General features: G+C 44.9%; 1 protein-coding gene across 8 annotated transcripts in view; it reads right to left on the minus strand.

Moving 5' to 3' along the window:
- CACNA1B (calcium channel, voltage-dependent, N type, alpha 1B subunit) overlaps window positions 1-20,621 on the minus strand; it is a 305,196-nt gene that overhangs the window by 158,014 nt on the left and 126,561 nt on the right. For all 8 annotated transcript variants that reach the window (XM_010571032.1, XM_010571027.1, XM_010571030.1 and 5 more), the window contains exon 7: window positions 6,961-7,064. In XM_010571032.1, the coding sequence (XP_010569334.1) occupies window positions 6,961-7,064 (104 nt within the window). The remainder of the gene's footprint in view (window positions 1-6,960; window positions 7,065-20,621) is intronic.

The raw sequence follows: 20,621 nt of genomic DNA on the forward strand, positions 1-20,621 counted from the left end.
TAGAAAGAGAAGAGGAACAACAGAGGTGAAGCTTTCAATGCATCTTCCTTCCTTTTGTCTTTACATTCAGCTTGTGCCGATTTCACTTTGATTCCACTTAATCCGATTTGAAATGCTGTGAGTGCCACAGCTGGGCAAACCTGGCTCGAAGGAGGCAACAACAAAGAGAGAAAAAGGTATTAAAAAGCACCATTTATCTCATAGTATCAGCCTACTGCAATTGCTGGATGAACCTCTGGCTCTGTTCATCAAGTCTCCACCCCAGAGTCAAAGCAGAGGCCCCAGGAAATTCAAATTTAGGTCTCCTATGTATCATTCCTATATTACAGGCTTTAATTTCCATTGTGGCTTAACAGAAGGGCAAATAAAGGTAGTCCATCTCTCCCACACTAACCAAAAACACAAAAGGAGCAAAGGATCCACATTCAATAGGACATTTAGCTTGGTGAGATGAAGCTCACGTGGCAAGTCCTTGCTCCCTGACCCCTTCTGCAAAAAACACACATGCTTCTCCCACATTTCTTGTTTGCAACGATGGCTTTGTTAGAAAGGGTGATGAGCAAGGAACAACAGGAAAGCAAATATTTTTTTTTGGCCTGTCCTTTTTCTCCTGTTTAAGCACAGGCTAGGGAAAGACTAAAAGTAATGAGAAACCAAGAAGAATCTCATATCTTTTCATGATGCAGCTCTTCTGCTGCAAATAATTAACACCAGCCAAAGTCAGATCACAGCAGGTAACAGTGAACTTGAAACAAATTCGCAGGGAAAATGAATGATTGTCTCTGTAATGAGGGAGAAAGAGGACAGAAGAACGCTTTGCCATTATGACAAATTAATCAGCCTGATTCTTCTCCAGCCTCTGCACGTCTTGCAGGCTGAAGTTTTATGATCTCAATCTGGCAAAAATCCTCAGGATGGGAAAACATCATGAAACTCAGCAGAACAAGTCACCGAGACAGTCGGTTCAGTGAGGTCTGGATGGGGCTGTGCTTCCTCCCAGGGAGCTGCTCTAACAGCACAAAAGCCTCGCTGACTCAAGGTACAACAGTCAGAAACAGAAACAGATATCCCCTAGGGAGACTGGAGCACACAACAGGGAGAGTGTTTAATGGGACTCTGCCCAGAGAGCATCACCCCACGCTGCAGACTGCTCAAAACAGGGTGCAGCAGTGAAGAAATAAAGCACCATTTGCCCTGACCCTTGTTCGCCTGCAAGGTGCCAGCATGGGCTGTAGCTGTATCCCTTGCCAGGCTCCTGCTGTCACAAAGATACTGCATGCGTTCAGAATGTCTCCCTGCTGTTCTTACACAGGTGATCTCATATAACAAGAGGCAGGTGTTGCACATCTCAGGACAGAGCATGTCTGGACCGTGTTCTGGTAATACCTAAGCAGGGAAGATGCAAACTGGCCACTGCAGTGCCTCTCCACACTTGGTTATTGCGGCCAGATGAGTAAACCTCAGGAAAGATCATTACTCTTTACTGGCTGGTCTGGGGATACCTCAGGCTTCACCATAAATATCTGAGGACATGACAAGCACCATTTTTCACACTCAAGAGACACGGACTCTCAGTATTCAAATGCATCATTCACAGTGCGCTGCCCTCTCTGGCCAGCACTCCTGCTGTCTCGCCCCCCTCACCACTCCCCGCTGCTGCGTGAAATGGTGCCAAAAAGCACTTAGCCTTGAAATAAGTTAAATCATCTTCCTCGCAGCATCCCATGATAACGTTTATCCTCTTTGCTTTGTGTAATCCAAAGCTTCAAAACAGCCACAAATGTATTGTACGGAATCATCCAGCTTATTACCAGGCAAAATTAATATCCAACTCAACACCCAAGCAGTAGAAAACTCCATGGTTCTACCAGCCCACAGAAGAAAGCTGCTAGCTGGGCTGAGAGGAGGCTGAGGGCTGGGAGGGGAACAGCAGCAGGATAAGAAAAGAGCATTGGAAATCACTGCTAAGGGAGGGAACATCAGGAAGCTAAGGTGTATATGGAGATGGGTGCCAATCTCTTGGGTGGCAACAACTGCCAGAGCGGGATGACAGAGGGCTGAAGCCTGCTAGCAAGAAAACAATACAAAGTCAGAAAAAGAATGAGCATTGGTCAGGACTTCTCAATTCAATTAGGGGTGTTTTTTCCCTCACTGTAAACTGCAGAACCATGTGCAGAGCTCAGGATCATCATAGGGCATTTTCTGGTCAGAATAGAAGCCAAATCCCGTGACATCCCAAGCAGCAAACAACCCTGCATTGGGAAAACTGAAAGGCATCTGGGGTCAACCCTTCTTGGCATAACTTGGAGCCAGAACATTCCCGTGGTGCCACCAGAGGCGGCCAGTCTCTTTTTCTATGGAAAGGTGGTATTCCCTGTGATGGATGCCTTTATTGCTACCTAAGTCACAAAGAGTTTACAAATAATGTAGTAAGTAAGAAAAAAACACCCACCACAGTCAACGTAAAAAGATGTTTCAAGAGAAATATATTATGGATACAAATTCCTAAACATTTTCACTACTGCTGTTGTTCCACTCTGCGCTGGAAACCTTACAAAATGCTACCTCAATTTCTGGGAACCAAGATACCCCAGCTTTCTGGAACAAGGTTAGCCCAGCTGGAATGGCTTCTCATGGTTAAAACAGATAAATAAAGTCAAGGGCAGCTCTCTAGTATGAACAGAACCTGGTTCATCCTTTGGGTGGATGGATGGTTCATCAGAACTTCAACCAGGTGTATAATCTCCTTTTTTTTTTTTTTAAATTTCTCTTTTCCCTTTTTTTGTGTCTGTGATTAGGGAAGTATCAGGCTTGGGCAGTCACCCCAACATGCTTCCCAGCACGTGGATGGGCAGAACACATCCTGCATCTGTCCATTCTGATCAAGTGGGCAGACCTCTACATTTCACATGCAGAAGGAAATGAGCCTACCAAATGTCTTAATGCTATCAAACGGGAGACAAATCTCTCCTTCCACTTCTGCTCTCCTGGCCCTATACAGTCCTGATCTTCTCTTGAATCAGCTATGGCACTCAATAAAAGCTCCTCCAGAAGAAAATAATCTGGTTTTCTGCTCTATTGGTTTCTGCAGGGCTGTTGAGTTTTATCAGCTCACAGAGGGATCAAGCACCAGAGAGGGAAAACTGAAAGCAGGGGGAATACATAGGGAGGAGTAGAGAGGAAAATCCCCAAGAAGGGACACAAACCTGCATTACCACCACTCCACAGCAAACGGGGTGCTGTGTTCCTGCTGGAGAGCCCTTCTGCAAACAAGCAAAGGTAGTTCCTGGATTTTAGGAGCTGTTTCAATTGCAGTTCACTTCTGTACGTATGACAACTGCAATACACCAGGAAAACTCTAAATCCTACCGTATTCACAGCTGGAGAACAGCACAGTCTGTCTTTGCTTCTGATGTGCAATCTGGCAAGAGGGACCTGCTACCCATTTCCCCAGTCAGAGACCCAACTTTAGCACTGTGGTGAGCAGGTATGGCACAGCATCCATTGCAACATGCATCTTTTGTACAGACATAGAAGAGCCCAACATCCCTACTGCACCATCAGAAATACGATATTTGCAGTAACTCCACACCCCATGTCCTAGGATCACTGGGAAAATCGGGATGTTCAGTGGCACAAGAAGAACCAAGCTCTGCTGGCAGTCTGGCCCCCAGTGCTTGCATCAGAGAGGGGAAAGGAACTGAATGCAGAGCGTGCCATTTGGGGAGGGTATTTAAATATTAACTGACTACAAGAGCACTGGCAGTGCTTTGATTAGCACACATGAGGAAGACATACTGTACAGCAGGCAGAGTCTCATTTAATCTGAATTAGGGAGTCAACATGCTTTTAATTACATCCTTAGCCAGGTACTCAGAGGGTTTTGTCATATCAGCTGTGGCCCAAGATTGTGGGTTATTTTTATACCAAGTTTTTACCAACACTTACAGATTTCCCCATCTCCCTGTCACTTCCCTGCCTTTGCTTTTATTATAATTCCAGAAGAATCAGCAGAGGGGAAAGGTTGTTTGCTCTTTATTTTAAAACAGCTATCATCTCTTCTACAGCATTTGCAATGCAAATGCTTCCACATTTTGCTAGCAGATGAGACTCAGGATCCTAACCGGGTCAATCTATCTACACTGCTCAAACAGATAAACCCAGGAGCTAAGCCCACTCATATTAGGTATCTGTCCAGCGTTGACATGGGTTCACAAATAACTACAGAAAGGCAGAGAATTCCATTAAGAGTTATGGCAAAACTCTGTATAATCTAGTGTCAGTAGAAAGCTCAATAACTTGTTGTCAGTTCAGATTATTTATATTGCCATAATCTGTGACAGCATCTGCATACCTACTTCAGAAATTTGTAGCTTCCTTATTGCCCACTGAGGAACACAAATATGTGAGAGGAAATAGCCCAAAACTAACCACAATGAAAAATACTCAGGTAAAAGCTTTTTCTGTGGCTTTCCAAGGTACAGACAGTGGCATGCTGAAGCTTAACCCCCTAATGCTGATGATGCATATGGCAAAGTATTGGAAAATAAAATACAACCTGACCAACAGGGTTTTTGTGAAAAAGAACAGTAATGAAGATGGCACACGAGCCTAGGAAACCAGTGACATAACCTCAGTTTTCAAATTGTTTCCTGGGGGCATTACATCCCTTCTTTCTACCCCACTGTTCCCTCTCTGTAACATGTGGAAAAGGAGAGCAGAGCACTACACCACCCCCAGGATACAGCAAGGATAATATTAAAGGCTATGAGGCACACAGATCATGAAAATAAGAAGCAGGTGACCGATTGCTGAGTTAACCCAGTTCATGGGCTATTTGTAGAACCCCTAACCCTAAATCAACTTTATTTTATTGAAACAGGAATGTGGGATGTTGCCAATAGTCTCTGTTGCAGAAGCCGCTAGCTGACACTGTCACTGGGACGTGGATGGCATAATGTCCTTGAGTGAAACTGTACCCTATGGAAGTCAACATGCATTTGCCAATGACCCTTTCTCCATGCAGAAACCCAAGCAAAGAATAACCTCCAGCAGAAATTTCTGGTTTTTTTCTACAGTGCTGTCTGGAGCTTTTGGCTAGAGAATATTATGACAACAGTCTCTGTCTTCAGTCTTTCCATCTCTCTGGTGTCTTCTCATCACCAGTCCACTCAGATATACCCAGTTTCCTTCATTGCTCAGTAGCTGCAAGCCCACCAGCAGCCTGCTGAGCGGTGTGGTCAACACCTGTGCTATGATGTTTATTCTCTTCAGCCTCTCCCCAGGAATTATTCCAGTCAAGGATGTCAAACCACTATACAAAATAGAATTTAAAAGCTTCCCTCTGTGAAGAAGGTATTACCATCCTTATCACTAACAAAGAAAAATCTGATGCACAGAACTGCGTTTTTAATAGAAGACATACATTTATATAATATTCATATTTTGCCCCAAGCAACAAGAAGCTTTCAGGAGAGCCAGACAGAGGTCTCCATCTTTTGGTCACCAAACATGTTTGAATCCAGCACAAAGGAACAGGAGCCTGCAGGCTTCTGAGTTTTGTTTTACATCACAAGTATCATTTCAGCCAACGTGGGCTGACCCCACTGTGGAACGAGGAAGATGAACTACCTAATGAACCGCACTCAGCCCTGGCTCTGGTGCTCACTTTAAACCATATGTCAGACAAGTATGGTCACGAAGCTCTCCTTTACAAAACCTCTGATAAAACAGGATGTCCAATGAATGGCTTTGATCGGTTATTGATCATGACCATTATTCCTGGACTGAAGGAACAGCAAAGTGCACAATGAAGCCTTCCCCATGACCCTCTCCTGTAGCAGCATGTCTCCCAGTCCTCAAACAAAACTGCACTGCTGCCTCCCTGCTCCTGCCCCTAGCAGGTGCTTTGAGGACGAGGATCCTTAACAAAATAATAAAATTGAGCATGAGTCTGTTCTTTGGAAAACATTTTTCTTTCTCTAGTAACTTAAAGAGAAAGAGCAAAGGTGCAGCACTGAAGGACTTTTACCACTCAGCAGCATTAACTCATTTCTCTTTTCCTGTGCTGCCAAGAGCCAGAAATAAATCTACATCTATATAGATCTATATAATCTAGATCACCTGGATGGGCTAATAAGAAACTGTGTGCAAAATGAAGTGCCAAAGTCTAAGAGCTTGAAAACCATTAAGATGAGTCAGGTTGTTAATTCCAGATCAAATTTCCACAGACGCTGTGGACATTCCAGCTAGGCTTCAAACTTGGCAGCTTGATCTCTACAATGTCCCAAACCTGAAACTCATATGCAACAAACACCAAATCCTTGGCTGACCCCTGGGGTTTGAACATCAAGAGACCCGTGTGTCCCCAAAATCCAGACATTAGCTTGAACAGATAGAGATCTAAAAAAAAAAAAAACAAAACCAAAAACAAACAAAAAAAACCCTACCACCACAAAAAAAAAAAACCAATCCCTAAACAACAAAACAAAACAAAACCCTGAGATCTTCTAATTGCCTTTTGTTTGATCTTCCCCTTTCTCCATGCTGCAGTTACAGCAAATGCATTATGAACACTTGATGTCCAGCTCCAGGACTTAAGTATACTGGCATCAGTGGTTCCTGATGGGTTTTCAAGACAATGCAGGGGTAAGTGTTGGGTGCAGAGGCCCAAGTCAGTATAATTACAGGGAGCTCACTTAACTCTTGTGTCTGTATTCAGAATCACCTCAGTTAATGATTTTCCACCCAGCCTATCTCCCAGCCTATTGCTCTGTAGCCTTACAGAAATACCCCACTGCAAGGAAAGTAAGGGGTAGGAAATGTGTGAAGGGGAACAACGTACAGTGTGATGTATCACCCCACCTTCTCTTTTTCAGCTACATCCTCCCACATTGCTAAAACCAACATGTCTTCCCTTTTCATATCCAGGCAGAGACAAATAGGTGATTAGTGTCTTACCCTGATAAGACACCCAGCACCAAGTTGAGCATGAAGAAAGAGCCAATGATGATGAGAGGGATGAAATAAAGCCAGTTCCAGGTATTTCCTGCAGCATCATTTGTCTGTAAGCAAAGAAGAAGGGAGAGAGAAAAACAAGTATTAATTCACCACAGAAACAAAATACCATACAGAAACTTCAGGGCAGAGGGCAGGGGAGATTCCCCTCAGATTTCCATACGGCTGTCCACCACTGATGTACTGGTTAGTTCTGTTATGTTCACCAGTTGAAATGCCAGGAGAAAGAACTAATGAACCAACCTGATTGTCCCACCATCCACACCATGGTCTGTCATCAGCTCCACTGAGAAGATTCACCTAATTCCACAGCTCCAGGCTGACCCTGCTGCAGGGCCAAAACATGCTTTTAAGTGACCTACCTCTGTGCAGGCTTTCTACACCAGCCTCTTCCCTCCCTACCTCAACTCTGACTTCTCATGTGCTGAGCATCAGTGTCATATTTACATCTGAATTGAGACACACAACAACGGGAGGGAACCACAGTCTTCCGTTAATCTGTGCTGCAATTAAGGCAGAGGGTGGCACCATGCCCAGAATCTGTGCATACACACAGAGCAGGAGAAGACAAGAAGTCTGCAAGAAAATGAGGCATCTTCAGAGTGATTGCAATTCCACATCTGCTTACTCAGCACTTCGGGCTTCTGTCATCAAAACCCGTCTGAAGCTCCCTGAGTAAGCAGCAGTCTAGATTAAGGGGAGGGAAGGGTGGTTTAGTTTATGACAAACTTTCTGCATTCATCAACCACAAGGGAGCTCTTTAAGGAATTGCTGAAAAGTAAAATGCCACATGGCCATTTACTGAAGCCAAGTGCTGAGAAAAATGCAAATTCTTCTCTTGTGAGTGAAGAATGCAGCAATTTGAGAATCTGATGTCAGGTGTAAGGGAGGGAAAAAAGGAAGCAAAAAGAAAAGACAAGACCCAAAGACATTCTCCTCCTCTTCCCTCCTCCTGCAGAGGGTAAAGAATAACATCAACACAGAGCTCACCTACCTGCCCAACCACAGAGGCTGGCAGAGACCACAGAGAAGCGCTCTCAAACACCAACTTGCAAAAAATGCATTCATTCTAACTGATATTGGTGCCTTTTATTTACTATCTGTGGTGCTTTTTGGTCACTAGTCCCAATCATATTTGCAAGTATAATTTTGCTTGCAGAATGATTCATAGAAAGAAGTGCTTTAAATGTGCTTTATTTCAGCCATGCATGCACTTGATGCCACCTCGAAATGTCTCTGTGTAAGTAGAAGTCACCCAATAAACAAGCAAAACCAACATGTGATGTGGGTGACCGATGTCATAACATTTCTTACAGGTAATAACATTTATAGCATTGATGCAAGTAAATACCTTCTGAGACATTTTTAATATGGTGCATATCTGCGCAAATTCTTCCTCAAGTAACATGCTCCGGATCAAACACATGACAAGCATTTCTCCAAATAGCAAATATCTTCAGAAATATCTATGTCAGTTGATCAGTGACTCACCCAAGAGGAACAGGGACTAACTAACCTCGCCACAAACCACGCCTGCTAAAGGCAAAACCAGTGCGTGACAGACAAATGAAGCTGAAGAGAAAACAGGCTGGGAAAATGAGAGCAGAAAGACACGGAAAACACTGTGCAGCCCAATCTCTCATTAGGGTTTTTAAATGCCTTTTGCAATACCTGTCATCCCATCCCAGCAGCACCACTTCTTCGTTCACTGTTTTGTCTTTCCATTCCTCTCTCTCTACTTTTAGCTATTTCCTTTCCCTGTTCTGCACGGCATCCATACACATGGGTTCGGAGGAAATGAAGCACTGAGGACGAGTGCTTTTCCCCAACACTTGGGGAAAGTGCCTGGTACAGCCCCAGCCTGCTCTCCTGGGATTACCAGAGTGAAACCCATATTTTTATATTTAGAGGCTGTTCTTCAATTCTCCTTTTGTCAACCGATTCATGCCTATGGCTGGAGCAAGCGCGTCCCATTCAGCAAGGCTGGGGACTGCCGTCAGCCAGGCAAGGGGGGCTGGAGAGCCAGCCCACAAGGAAGAGCTGGAGGAAGGGAACAGATGGAAGAAGGGAAACCACATAAACATGCAAAGAGAGTGCAGCAGGTTCATTGCTGCCAAATGATCGTTTATCATTTATTTATTCATTTGAAGCCCAAACTTGGCGACAGATCCACAATTCCATGCCACGATCAAAGCCCTTAAAAATGAAATGTGCTGAAATATGACTAATTAACCACCCTCCTCTGAGCATTTGCTAGACTACCTTATGCTCAGGGCAGGGCAGGGACTCGCTCTGTTTGCTCTGCCTCGCACACAGAGATCCAGGACAAACTAGAGGGCAAAACACCAGGCAAAAGGGTCAACAGAAAACCTCTCCCAAGAAAGCAGAGCCTTCACAGACATGCAACATCTTTCTCAGTGCTCCCAAGCATGCTTGAACCCAATCACAGTTTATGGCACTGGCTCTGCCATGCTGAGATGCTTTAATGAATCAAATCTGTTTGCTGCCAGGAAAACCGAACTCCTGTCCTCCAGGGAGAGCCTGCAGAGTTCCGCAGGCACCCCTGCCCACGCTGAGCAGAGGAGGCAGCCCTCCGCCCATAAAGCAACTGGGGCTTGGGCTGTGGCTCAGCTCCAGGCTTGCTCATTAAGCAGGATGATCCCAGAGATCAAATCAATTTTTATGTTCCAGCTAAAACATTTCACTGGTGTAACGCCTGGCTGACTGTCAGTGCTACTTGATCCTAACCACAGGTCTAACACGACAGGGAAGAAGGAGAAATGAAATACTTGTCACGATGTGCCAGAATTACATCCAAATACAGTAAGGGCTTACAGGAGGGCTCCCTCACTGCTCAGGAGCCAAGGAACCCACTGGTTCGCAACAGCTGCAGGGCTCTTCACAAGCACCCCCTGAACAGTGCCCGCATGAAGCTGAAGCCTTGCTCCAAGAATCCCTGGGCACCAGCATCAAACAGCTCATGTGTCTTAAACTTGACAGCACAAGACTCCCACAGGCAAGGTGCTGCACAGCGGGAAACTGAGGCACGGGAAATCTAAGGGACACTTTCAGGGTCACAGCAGAGAACCAGAGATCTGTACCTCAGGCGTCTAAAGCCCATACAAACTGTCCAGACCCTGGAGTGCTCTTCCCAACAAGCCCAGCTACCATCCTCCCTCTGCCTAACTCTGCTTAGCTCCAAGCTGCTTCCACCCCCTGATCTGGCACTTGTATCAAGAGGTACCCACCATGCCTATTCACAGCTGGTGCCTCCTTTTCCCTTCTTTTTTTTTTTTTTTTCACCTTTCTTTCTGAAAGTCTAACCTAAATCCCCAACAGCATCCTTCTAGCCTCTTTCATGTGACTCTGCTTCATCATCCACCCCAGAGCCTGATGCCACTGCTCAGCAGGAGAGCCCAGGTTGCAGCTGAATGCCAAAGGACAATCTTTATATGTTGAGTCTCTGTGCAGTTGGCTTTAAGCACCTAGGGGCTCTCTCCTCCCTTTCACACAGCACTGAGTGATTGCCAGCATCCCCAAGCAGTGCCAGCATGCCCACCTCTCTACAGAGGTAGGTGGGTGAATACTCTCATCTATAACAAATGCAGAAGCTAAACGGCTTCTGTCATGCAGGGAGATTAATGTCCTGAGCTCCCAATAAAGCCAAAGAGAACGGAGTGTCCTCCAGCAAAGCACAAGATACTTCCCATAACCAAGCCTTTTGTGACTTGTCCAACATCAGAGAAAGGCCAGTATTAACACTCACTTTTGTCTCAGACACAGAGCGCCATTAGGCCACTGCTTCATTATGTTAACAAGATGGCAGCTGCATCTGATTATTAATTCATTTAAAGATATGTTTTGAAACAATTGACTTGAAAGCAGCCTACTGCTGCTTGCAATGTGCTGCAGAGACCAAAAATGCTTTTCTATTACCTTTCATCTTCCTTTCTGCAGCCCTGGCCATGGCCCATGTTCCTGGTGCATGTGGGGAGGCAGAGCCCTTGTGTCTGGCTGCCCTGAGACGAGTTTCTCATGTTGCTGGAGCTTCTTGCTGCTGCAAGACCAGAAGCAGCTTTGCTCCAGCCAGTCCCATCCCATCACCATGAAATGGTCAGCAAAGCCCTGCCTGCTCCGACATCCTTCTCCCAGCCCATCACCATCCCGGCAGCACAACGCCAGCTCTCTGGGGACCCTGCTTACTTTCAGCTCGGTGCTCCCTGTGGCTGGGGCATCACCAGGGGGGTCTCGCAGCCTGCCAGCCTCACGGCCGAATCCCACGTGCTGCTGACTTCACACAGGGCTGATCAAAGGGAGCAGGAGCTGGTTTGGTAGGGGAAGGAGCATGTAAATACTCCACAGCGCTTCCTTGACAGCGAGGCTTCCGTCAGCAGTGGGGAGTTATTGGGAAAACTATGACAGCCCCTGCAGAAAAAAGACCCAGCAGCCCCCAAGGAAGGGAAACCTGAGCAGTTTCTACCGGGGTTGCTTGATCACAGTTTGCATCAGCGATGAGATTCTGGTTCTGCAATCCCAACATAACACACGCACAATTAAGTGAAATTTGGTTTACATGCAGCCTCATGAACAGGCAAGTGACGGCCTCTGTTCAACAGGTGGCAAATCTTAGGTTTTGGGAGGTTTACAGACTGCAAATTAGACCAAGTCAAACACAGAATAATCCCCCAAACCCTGCCCCTCTCTTTTCTCTAAGCAGACAGCACAGCCGCTCACAAACTCCCACTCTCCTCCGGCTTCTGCAACACAATCTAAATCTATATTTCATGTGGCGAGAGGGATAGGGGATTTCCACGTACCTAGGCATGTGTGCCACTGACCAGCAGCCAGCAAATTGGCATACTAAGGCCGTGCCCCAAGGGTCAATCTGAGACCTGATGGATCTGCAACTCAAAGCTGACAGCTTCTCCTAGCTGGTGCAAACAGACGACCTGCCACCACTCTGCACTGCCCACAACCCCATTCAGCGCATGCCAAGGACCAAGTGAGCCAGGTAGTAATAGCACATGTTTAAATAACTTATTCAAACAACCTATTAAACATGGCTGAACCTGATTAAATCCTCTTGGACAACACAAAAGCAGCAGAAGAACAAAGACCTTTGCCATAGGAAAATGCTGGCTAGTGCATGGCAGGGACTGGATACCCTGATTGGAGACTGTTGTGCTGCAATGAACTTAAGCAAAAAAAAAATCTTGCATTTCAGCTCCTGATTTCCAAGTTTCTAATCAAAACACCATCATTCTCTTTGCCCTTCTCCCAAAATCATTGCTGGCCCCATCTGCAGTCCCTTTATTGCTGTACTGGGACGAAGAAAGAGAGCTCAGGAATGTCCACACACAAGGCTATACCAGGACAACTCTTATCACCACAGACCCACATGTGAACACACTGACTTTATGGTAAGCCTATAATTAATATAAATTACACAGACTTCTTGATGACTTTGACTTGCACAGGAAGCTGCTGCACAGGGTAGGATGTCAGTGCAGGCCAGCTGCCAGGCACTGCCCATGCAGGGGGGACTAACCCTCCATGGCAGACCCCCTTCTGAACCTGCACCTGCACCTCCGTGGGTACAGTCACCACAATGCAAACTCACTCCTGCTCACAACTGGAGCTAAGGAAACACACTCCAAGCTTCATGGCTCAGGGTCGAATTCCCTTTTTGCTACTGCTGTGGTTGGCAGGCACCTCTCAAAGAGAGTAGCTGTGCAGCAGCCTTCCCCAGAGCTTCTCTGCCAGCACCTAAAGGCAGCCAAAATGCCTTTATAGGTGTTCTTCTGTTGATTTTGGAGCTTTAAATGAGACCTTAAGGGCAGTGTCTGCAGAAATGTAGTCACAGACCATCCTCCCACGTACCAGCACCAATCTGAGTAACAAATCCCAGAACAAGGTCTAGGCTGGTCCTGCCAGCAGATCTGCAGCTAGTGTTCCCTGGCTGTGCAAAGATGCTGCTTTGGGCTCTCAAGCTGTTAGAAACCCATTTAGATTTAAGAGTTACTCCGCTTTTTTACCAGTAGAGCAACAAAACAATGCTCTTTGCCTCTGAACAAGGAGCCATTCTGCTGCTTACACTTAAAGTTTCTTCTTTCAGCCACTTTTGACAGGAGTAGCAACCCTGAGGCGATTGCCCCAGATTTCCAAGGAAGAAATTCTGCCACCACTTTGCTCAGCACATTGTCCATCGATGTGAAAAACAAGCAATTAATGGGCTAACACATAATCCTTTTGAAATGTTTCCAGAGTGGGGTTCAATAAAGAAGGGATCTAATTTGACAGATACAGCCAAAGCTGAAACACCACAGACCATTAGTTCTTTACTATGTTTTTAATCAAAATGTATAGTACACCTAGAGTTTACTCACTTTAATCTAATCAATGGCAGAGCCTGACTTATTTGGGGCAATTAAAGTGTAATCTTCCCTCGGATAAGTGCTTTTGCATTGAGGAATACTCTCAGCTGTCTTCAAGAGATGAACTCTTTTACCCTTCATCTGATTTTTCACAATTCACTCCTCGCTACTTCTGTTAATTAGTGACACTATTTATGGTTGATTTATTTCTATCTGTTCCTATTCTTAGGATTAGGTGAACACAGAAATTACTAAGAACAAAATAAAAAATATTAAAAGCATGTACAATGAGCACACAGAGCCCCACCTTACCCAGCACATTTTCTCTAGGCACTAAGTAACTCTCTGTCATGGTTTAACCCCCGCTGGCAATTAAATATCACACAGCCACTTGCTCACTCCCCGCCCTGCAGTGGGATGGAGAAGAGAATTCGGGGGGGGGAGTAAAACTCATGGGCTGAGATAAAGACAGTTTAATAGGACAGAAAAGGAAGGGAAAATAACAATAATAAAAATAATGATAAGAGAATATACAAAGCAAGTGATGCACAATACAATTGCTCACCACCTGCTGACCTGGTGCCCAGCCAAACCCTGAGCCGTGGTGTCCCCCAGCCAACTTTCCCAGTTTATATACTGGGCATGATGTCACATGATATGGAATATCCCTTTGGCTCATTTGGGTCAGCTATCCTGGTTGTGCCCCCTCCCAGCTTCTTGTCCACCCCCAGCCTCTGCTGGCAGGGCAATATAAGAAGCTGGTAAGTCCTTGACTTAGTATAAACACTGCTTAGCAACAACTAAAGCATCAGTGTGTTATCAACATTCTTCCCATCCAAAATCCAAAACACAGCACTATACCAACTGCTAGGAAGAAAATTAAATTTATTCCAGGACACTCGCACTGAGCTCTTCGTCAGAGACAGACAGACCTTGCACAAGAAAGCATGATGGCAGAGAACTCAAATTTGCTGAGAAAAGCCATTTTGAGCTCAATCTGTGGAATCAGTGATGACCTACTCTATTCACAAAATAGTCACAGACTCAAATTTAAACCAGTCACTTCTCTGAGATGCTACATAGTCCACAATACCATAATATCCCAAAGTGTCAATCTTCAATTCTGGTAAGTGCAAAGTGCTTTCACAGATGGAGAATGAGGTATACAGGCTTCATATGAACTTAATAGGTTCAAGACCAAATCTAAGTCGCATCTGAAGTCCCTGAATGCATAGCTGTGGTCAAGCATAAGCTTTGCCTATTCTAATTAAGAAATATTCATTATTACATGCACTGTATTTTTAAGCAAAATCCCTGGAGGAAAGTCTGGACCCCATTCTGCTGAAAACCCTGGAGAAAATACCTCTGCCCCAAAATCCAACCTGGTGGAATGCAGGCCAATATATTTGTCAGATTAGAGCACGAGACACTTGGCTTCCCCCTTAAAAAGATATTCTCAAGCCCAGAATCTAGCAGGACATTGAATAACTTTATTGCATTTCAGGTTTTATTTTAAACAAAGATGACCACAAAAGGGCACTGGAGGGATTCCCATAAACTTCTTAAAATATTGCAACCTTCAGAAATAAGTCCAGGGGTCTAGGAGATAAAGAAGGGGCCTCAGTCTCCCATCAATAACATATTGGGAATTGCTGAGGAGGACTACAGCATCTTCCTCACCTTCCCAAGAAAGTCATACCTTAACATCTCATTCAGTAGAGCTGTGAAATATTTTTTCTCTATTCCATTTATTCAGTTACCAAAAAGGTATTAAAATCTATTACTTTTCAAAAATACTCATTTTTCTTCTTTTTTTCCTACCTTTTTTCCCCAACATCTCTTTGGATCAATTGAAAACAGAACAAGAAGAAGAAAAGAAATACATTTTTTTAAAAGGCTTTCATGTTTTAAGTCTTACATAGCCTTTTTCACACAGAAACACCACCAGTCCCCGCACTGAGGAAGTCTATTGCTATCCCCAGCTTTACAGAAGGTGAAATTGGGTCACAGCCAGGTGAAAGGAGAGCTCCTTCCACATTTCCCAGCAGACCAGCAAGAGAAGTCCCATCTCTCAAGTCCTGACCCAGTGTGCTGGCTTATACGAAATACCAGAATCTGAAAAAAAGCTCCCCCCGCCCAGTTCCAGTTTAAATACAACCTTGGCACAAATTCAGTCCAATAACTTTGGTTACTGACTTTCAGATGTTACAGTCCATTTGCACAGAGCATCTGGTGTTCAGCTCTGCAGGGACATGACAGCCGGTGACGGGGGAGTGCTGGTGATTGACCCTTCTGAGCAAAATTAAATTGGCAGAGAGGTGCATTTCCGATTGATGCTTAGGGGTTGTACCAGCCACAGGAGGGAGATGCCAGAGCACCTGCCTGGTGTGCTCATCTGTGTGAAGAATAAAACTAGAATGGGTTGGTTAATGAAATTAGCGGTCAGCCCAAATCACACTCCCACACGTGCTACGTACTGCGTGACAGGGTTGGATTGGGGTTCAAATACCCGCCTCAAGCTTCCCTCCATCTGGGCTCAGTGAGTTTAGGTCATTCAGAGCAGGTGCCCTTGTATGTAGAGGGGGTGAATTAAAATACAAGAGCCCCAGCGCAGCAAGTTGCAGGGAAATTTGGGGTCAGGCTTAAACACTGCTTCTTGTGGTTTTATCTGCTTATGTGTGCTTTGAGGAAAACTCCTTAGCTGGAGGTTTCCACATGTGGCCATAAGATGGCCAGGATCTCAGGAAGCCCTAAGGTCCATATGAGGTCCACTTATCAACTCAAGAGTGGAGGATCTCCTGATCTCCTCCTACAGCATGTTATAATTGTGCCTCCTGTGCCTTTATGCTAGGTCCCAAGCGCATTTTGGACACCAGGAAAGATTTCATGATAGAGGATGTGTTTTATGGGGGCCCTTTCGGATGGGGTATACTGTTGTCTTGAGGACCAGCAGTTGTAAGAAAAGCATTCAGAGTGCCCACTGGCCTCTGCACTCCTTTTCACATCGAACCTTGGTCAAAGGCAATCAAGTCCTGGGTTTACACCTGCTCAGACTGAACTCTCTGGGAAGAGGCACTCTAAACTCCTGGCACATTTACACTCAAATCAGTGTTTCTGAAAAGATCCTCTCTCTTCGCAAAAGGTCTTTGAGTTACTCCGCTCTCCCTTTTACCTTCGGGATAGAGGTCAGTCCACTGCTGTAATAACAATCCACCTCGTTCAAATCCCCCAGTTACTCCTCAGATCCATCCATAACTCCTGGTTCCCAAGTGGGCATCAAATGAAAAATACCTGAAAATCCTTTGAGTCCCATGACACTAAAATTGATGATGTTTTGAAACAAAGATAATCCTTCTGCCCCCAAAAGCAAAGTCACTTGCAACCAGCCCCACAGCCATTTGCTGTTTAGAGAAGCAGAACACAGAGCTGCTCACTACCAGAATCAAAATCAAATCCAGAGTATCTCACATCCTGCAAACAAAAAAAACCTACTCCTGGCCTGAGACCACACACAACTAACCTCTACCAAAGACTCCAGAAGCCTTGACAGCACCAGCTATGGATACGGGGTGAGACACCAGGACTGGCATTAGCTCTTATCCCCTTGGACCAAGAGCCCAGCCGAATCTGCAACAAGCTTGGGGTGCAAAAGATAAAGCATCCCTTTGGTGGTGTTGGCATAAGAGCCTGTCCAGGGCAGGAGAACGCAAAAGGCAGCAGCGTTCAATGCAGTGGCAACTCATATCTGAGCAGAAGGCAAGGGCGGGTAGTTTGATTTCAGAAAATCACCCTGAAAGCATAACTTAATTTGCATTCATTTATCATTTTATATTCTCAGAAGCCACTGTCTTACTGTCACTGCCTTTAACATCACACCAGTCCCAATAATTGGGAAAGGTGCTTTTTTTACCCCTCTAAACACACCTAAAGCAGGAAATGCTGTAGCAGTCCTGCCTGCCCTGTGCTTTCACACCAGACAGCGGTACCCATCCATGCCATACAGCAGCACAGCTCTGAGGGAGTCCTGCCCGATGTTCTGCTAGAGAAACCACTGTTTTCCAGACTGAGCCAGTGCTCTGTAGAGTTGATAATGCAGATCTTGTTGCTTCTCCATAGGGCTGGTTATCCTTTGCACTGACATGGCCATGCTGCTTCCATCCAGTCACAGAGCTATCCCCCTCTGCCTGCTCATCCCTGCACCCTGCGGGGCTGCCCTGACACCCAGAGGTCCCAAAACAACAGCCACAGCACGTTTGAAAATCAAATGCACAGCACTCAGGCAACAAGTGTGATACATGTGCCTTATGCTTCCCCAGTGGACGTACAGGTACCCTAAACATAAGGTGAATGACTATACCCCCCTCACAAACCAAAATGATGTGCATCCTCTGGAAGAGAAATACCTTTCACATAGTGGGCAGTAAAAACAGAGAGGGAAAGGCAGCTCAAGAGATATCTTCACAACATCAAACAAGAGAGCAAAGCTCCTATCATTTTCTGTGGGGCAGGAAATACAGGTGGAAGCCTCAAGCAGAAGAGATAATTGTTTAAAAAAGGAAAAATAAATACATACAAAAGGAAAAATAAAGACATACACCTAGAATATTAGCCCTTGGGTTTTGATACTTTACGATTCAAATTTTCTAGCTTTTGTTTCCAATGACAAGAGTTAGTCCCAAATAAGAGAGGAAGGGAGCTATAATTCTCTTGAACACATAAATCCAGGAGCTGGGCTTTCAGAGGAAAGCATCCAAACACATAAAATCAACCCAAATACCAGAAGAGTCTCAGTAAAATCCTAGAAGCTGGCAGCACTTTAATTTTGCAATACTGCTAGCCGTGTATGAACACGTTTTAACTATAGTCGTTGCATGCAGTAATAATGTTAATTCAGCCAAGCTTAAACAGAAGCAAATCCTTCCCTTTGTTTCTCCCCCTCTCCAGCCTTACAGAGCTGGGGAGACTGAAAAAGCAAAAATGCTGATGTTTTATGCCTTGATCCGAAGGCTTATGGCACCAATAAATCAATATGTAAATATGCTAACAGGATTTCTTGATAAAAAATTCATTCTTTCCCAGCTAGTGTGGACTTACTCAGCTACTTTATTCATGAACATGCTTGCCTGCCTGGCACTGGGAAAGCTCTTTCACTGTCAAAAATTACAGGCTGGCCAAGGGACTCTACCTATTTTTTTAATAATCTCGCCTCCCCTTTCTTTTATTTTTAAACAGCTGTGGACTTTAATTACGGATGTAAACTTGGTCTAGGCAATTCCTATTGGGAACAGGTAATGCACATTCACCACAAGGAAGGTCAGAGCTATAGTGGAGGTACTCGGGAGAAAGCATTATCCCAGCAAACACACAACCAGCCACCCCATGAACTCCACTGGGCAGTTATGGCACTGAAGCTGTCTGGAACATGCATTTCACATACGTGAGCACCTTCTGTGAGGTCGCACAGCAAGTTAAAGGCACAATGATGAACAGAGTCCAGAAAGACCATAGCTGTAACCAGAGGCATCCACGTGCATCTCATGGACTAGCTGCAACCCCAAAACCTTTTGCTTGGCTAGGAGTCTTTAGCTATGACAGCAGACCAAGGCACTGCCTTGCTGATGACCACAATGCTCAGCCCACAGGTCACCCAGCAGTGCCATGGGGGCATCTGCACCAGGTCAGACCCATTTATCTCAGCACCCTCAAAAACAATGTCTAACAAAGAGCAAACCTTCCCTACCTGCATTCAATATTCATCATAAATCTAAAAGCGAAATAGCTAGCAAGACCAAGTAATTCAAATAGTTTCACCTAAATGTAACTCAAACTGAGATGCTAAGGGGGCAGCCAACTCATCCAGCAAAATGCCAAGATACTCTAAGATTCAAACCAGCACCACAGGTGCCTCTCATATTTATCTTCAAGTTTCTTTTCTCTGAGCACACAACCAAGTTCTGTTTTCTGCAAAGGTAGAGAGAGCACTGCAGGTCCCCACACAAGGTTAGCACAGAGGCTGTTGGGGTTGGGTTGTGCAGAGTTTGAGAAAGGGTCACGCCTTGAAAAACAGGCACAGCTTTTAAGTTTGAAATTCTTGGAAAGCCAGAGCGCTTTACATGTCATTCATTGCTTGAGAAGACTCATGTGTAAGTCAAGTTACACTTAGAATAAATTCAGTGCTCTCTTGATGTTTTTTCTTATACTGCAAAGCTAACCAACAAGGCTTCACATATCTGCTATCTTTCACTGAAGAGCCAAAGCTGTCCCCAGGTGAACTCCTAAAGTCAAAAGGAGGGAGAAATACATTATGTATACACACAGACACACGTATTTAGAGCTCTGTTCAGTTTGGTTGCTCATGGATACATGTGATATTTAGATAAGGATTAGGATGCATTCAGACCAAAACATAGGTTTTGTTGTTCTAGTGAGTAGATGCAGAATAAACTTTTACTCCCACTCAGCAGCCCCTGTGGTCTGCAGCCCCTAAGTCAGCAAGACAGAGCCAGTCACATGGACCGATTCCCAGAACACTGAAACAATCCAATACTCAATCATTTTCTGACTTTAAACATAGGAAATTGTGGGTCAGTGCCCAAAATCATTGTAGATAATAACAAACCTAAGAATAATGCGCAGGCTTCCTCATCATCTTAAATGCAGATCTGGATCCTTCCTGATTTTCCCTCTAAACATTGCCAGCAAAAGCTTCCCAAGAAATTTTCCATAGCAGAAAACTGTTTAAATGAATTACAGTCTTGATTCCATTGTATAAAATTACAACAATGGCTATTACATGCATGCTTTCTTCAGCAGAGGATTGGGATTGAGCAGAGTATCGATCTATTTAGGTTAGGCCACCCTCTCATTTTATCTTCTAATGAGACTACCTCCAGGAGTACAGCTTCTCTAGTTAATTATAAGCAGAAAATATCATTTTAGATACATCTACAGCTCACAGAACTAGCTGGAGCTGAGAGCTCAGTCGCACAAACTTCAGAGCACGGCAAAGCTCCCAAGTCCAACAGTCCTTCAGCAATGCAAACCCTACTTCTCAGGCCTAGAGTCAAAAGCTATTTTATCACTACCATTTTCCTGTTTCAGACAAAACAAAAAACAGTTGGTCATGATCCTCTCAGCTCCATCTAAAGGTATTTCACAAGATTTTATGAAGACATTTTAAATAGAAAAGAACTGCCTGTTATGGGGGGGGGGGGGGGGGGGGTTTTTTTT

This window comes from Haliaeetus leucocephalus, unplaced genomic scaffold, assembly GCF_000737465.1.
Source record: "Haliaeetus leucocephalus isolate CR32 unplaced genomic scaffold, Haliaeetus_leucocephalus-4.0 Scaffold306, whole genome shotgun sequence".
Taxonomy (NCBI): Eukaryota; Metazoa; Chordata; class Aves; order Accipitriformes; family Accipitridae; genus Haliaeetus; species Haliaeetus leucocephalus.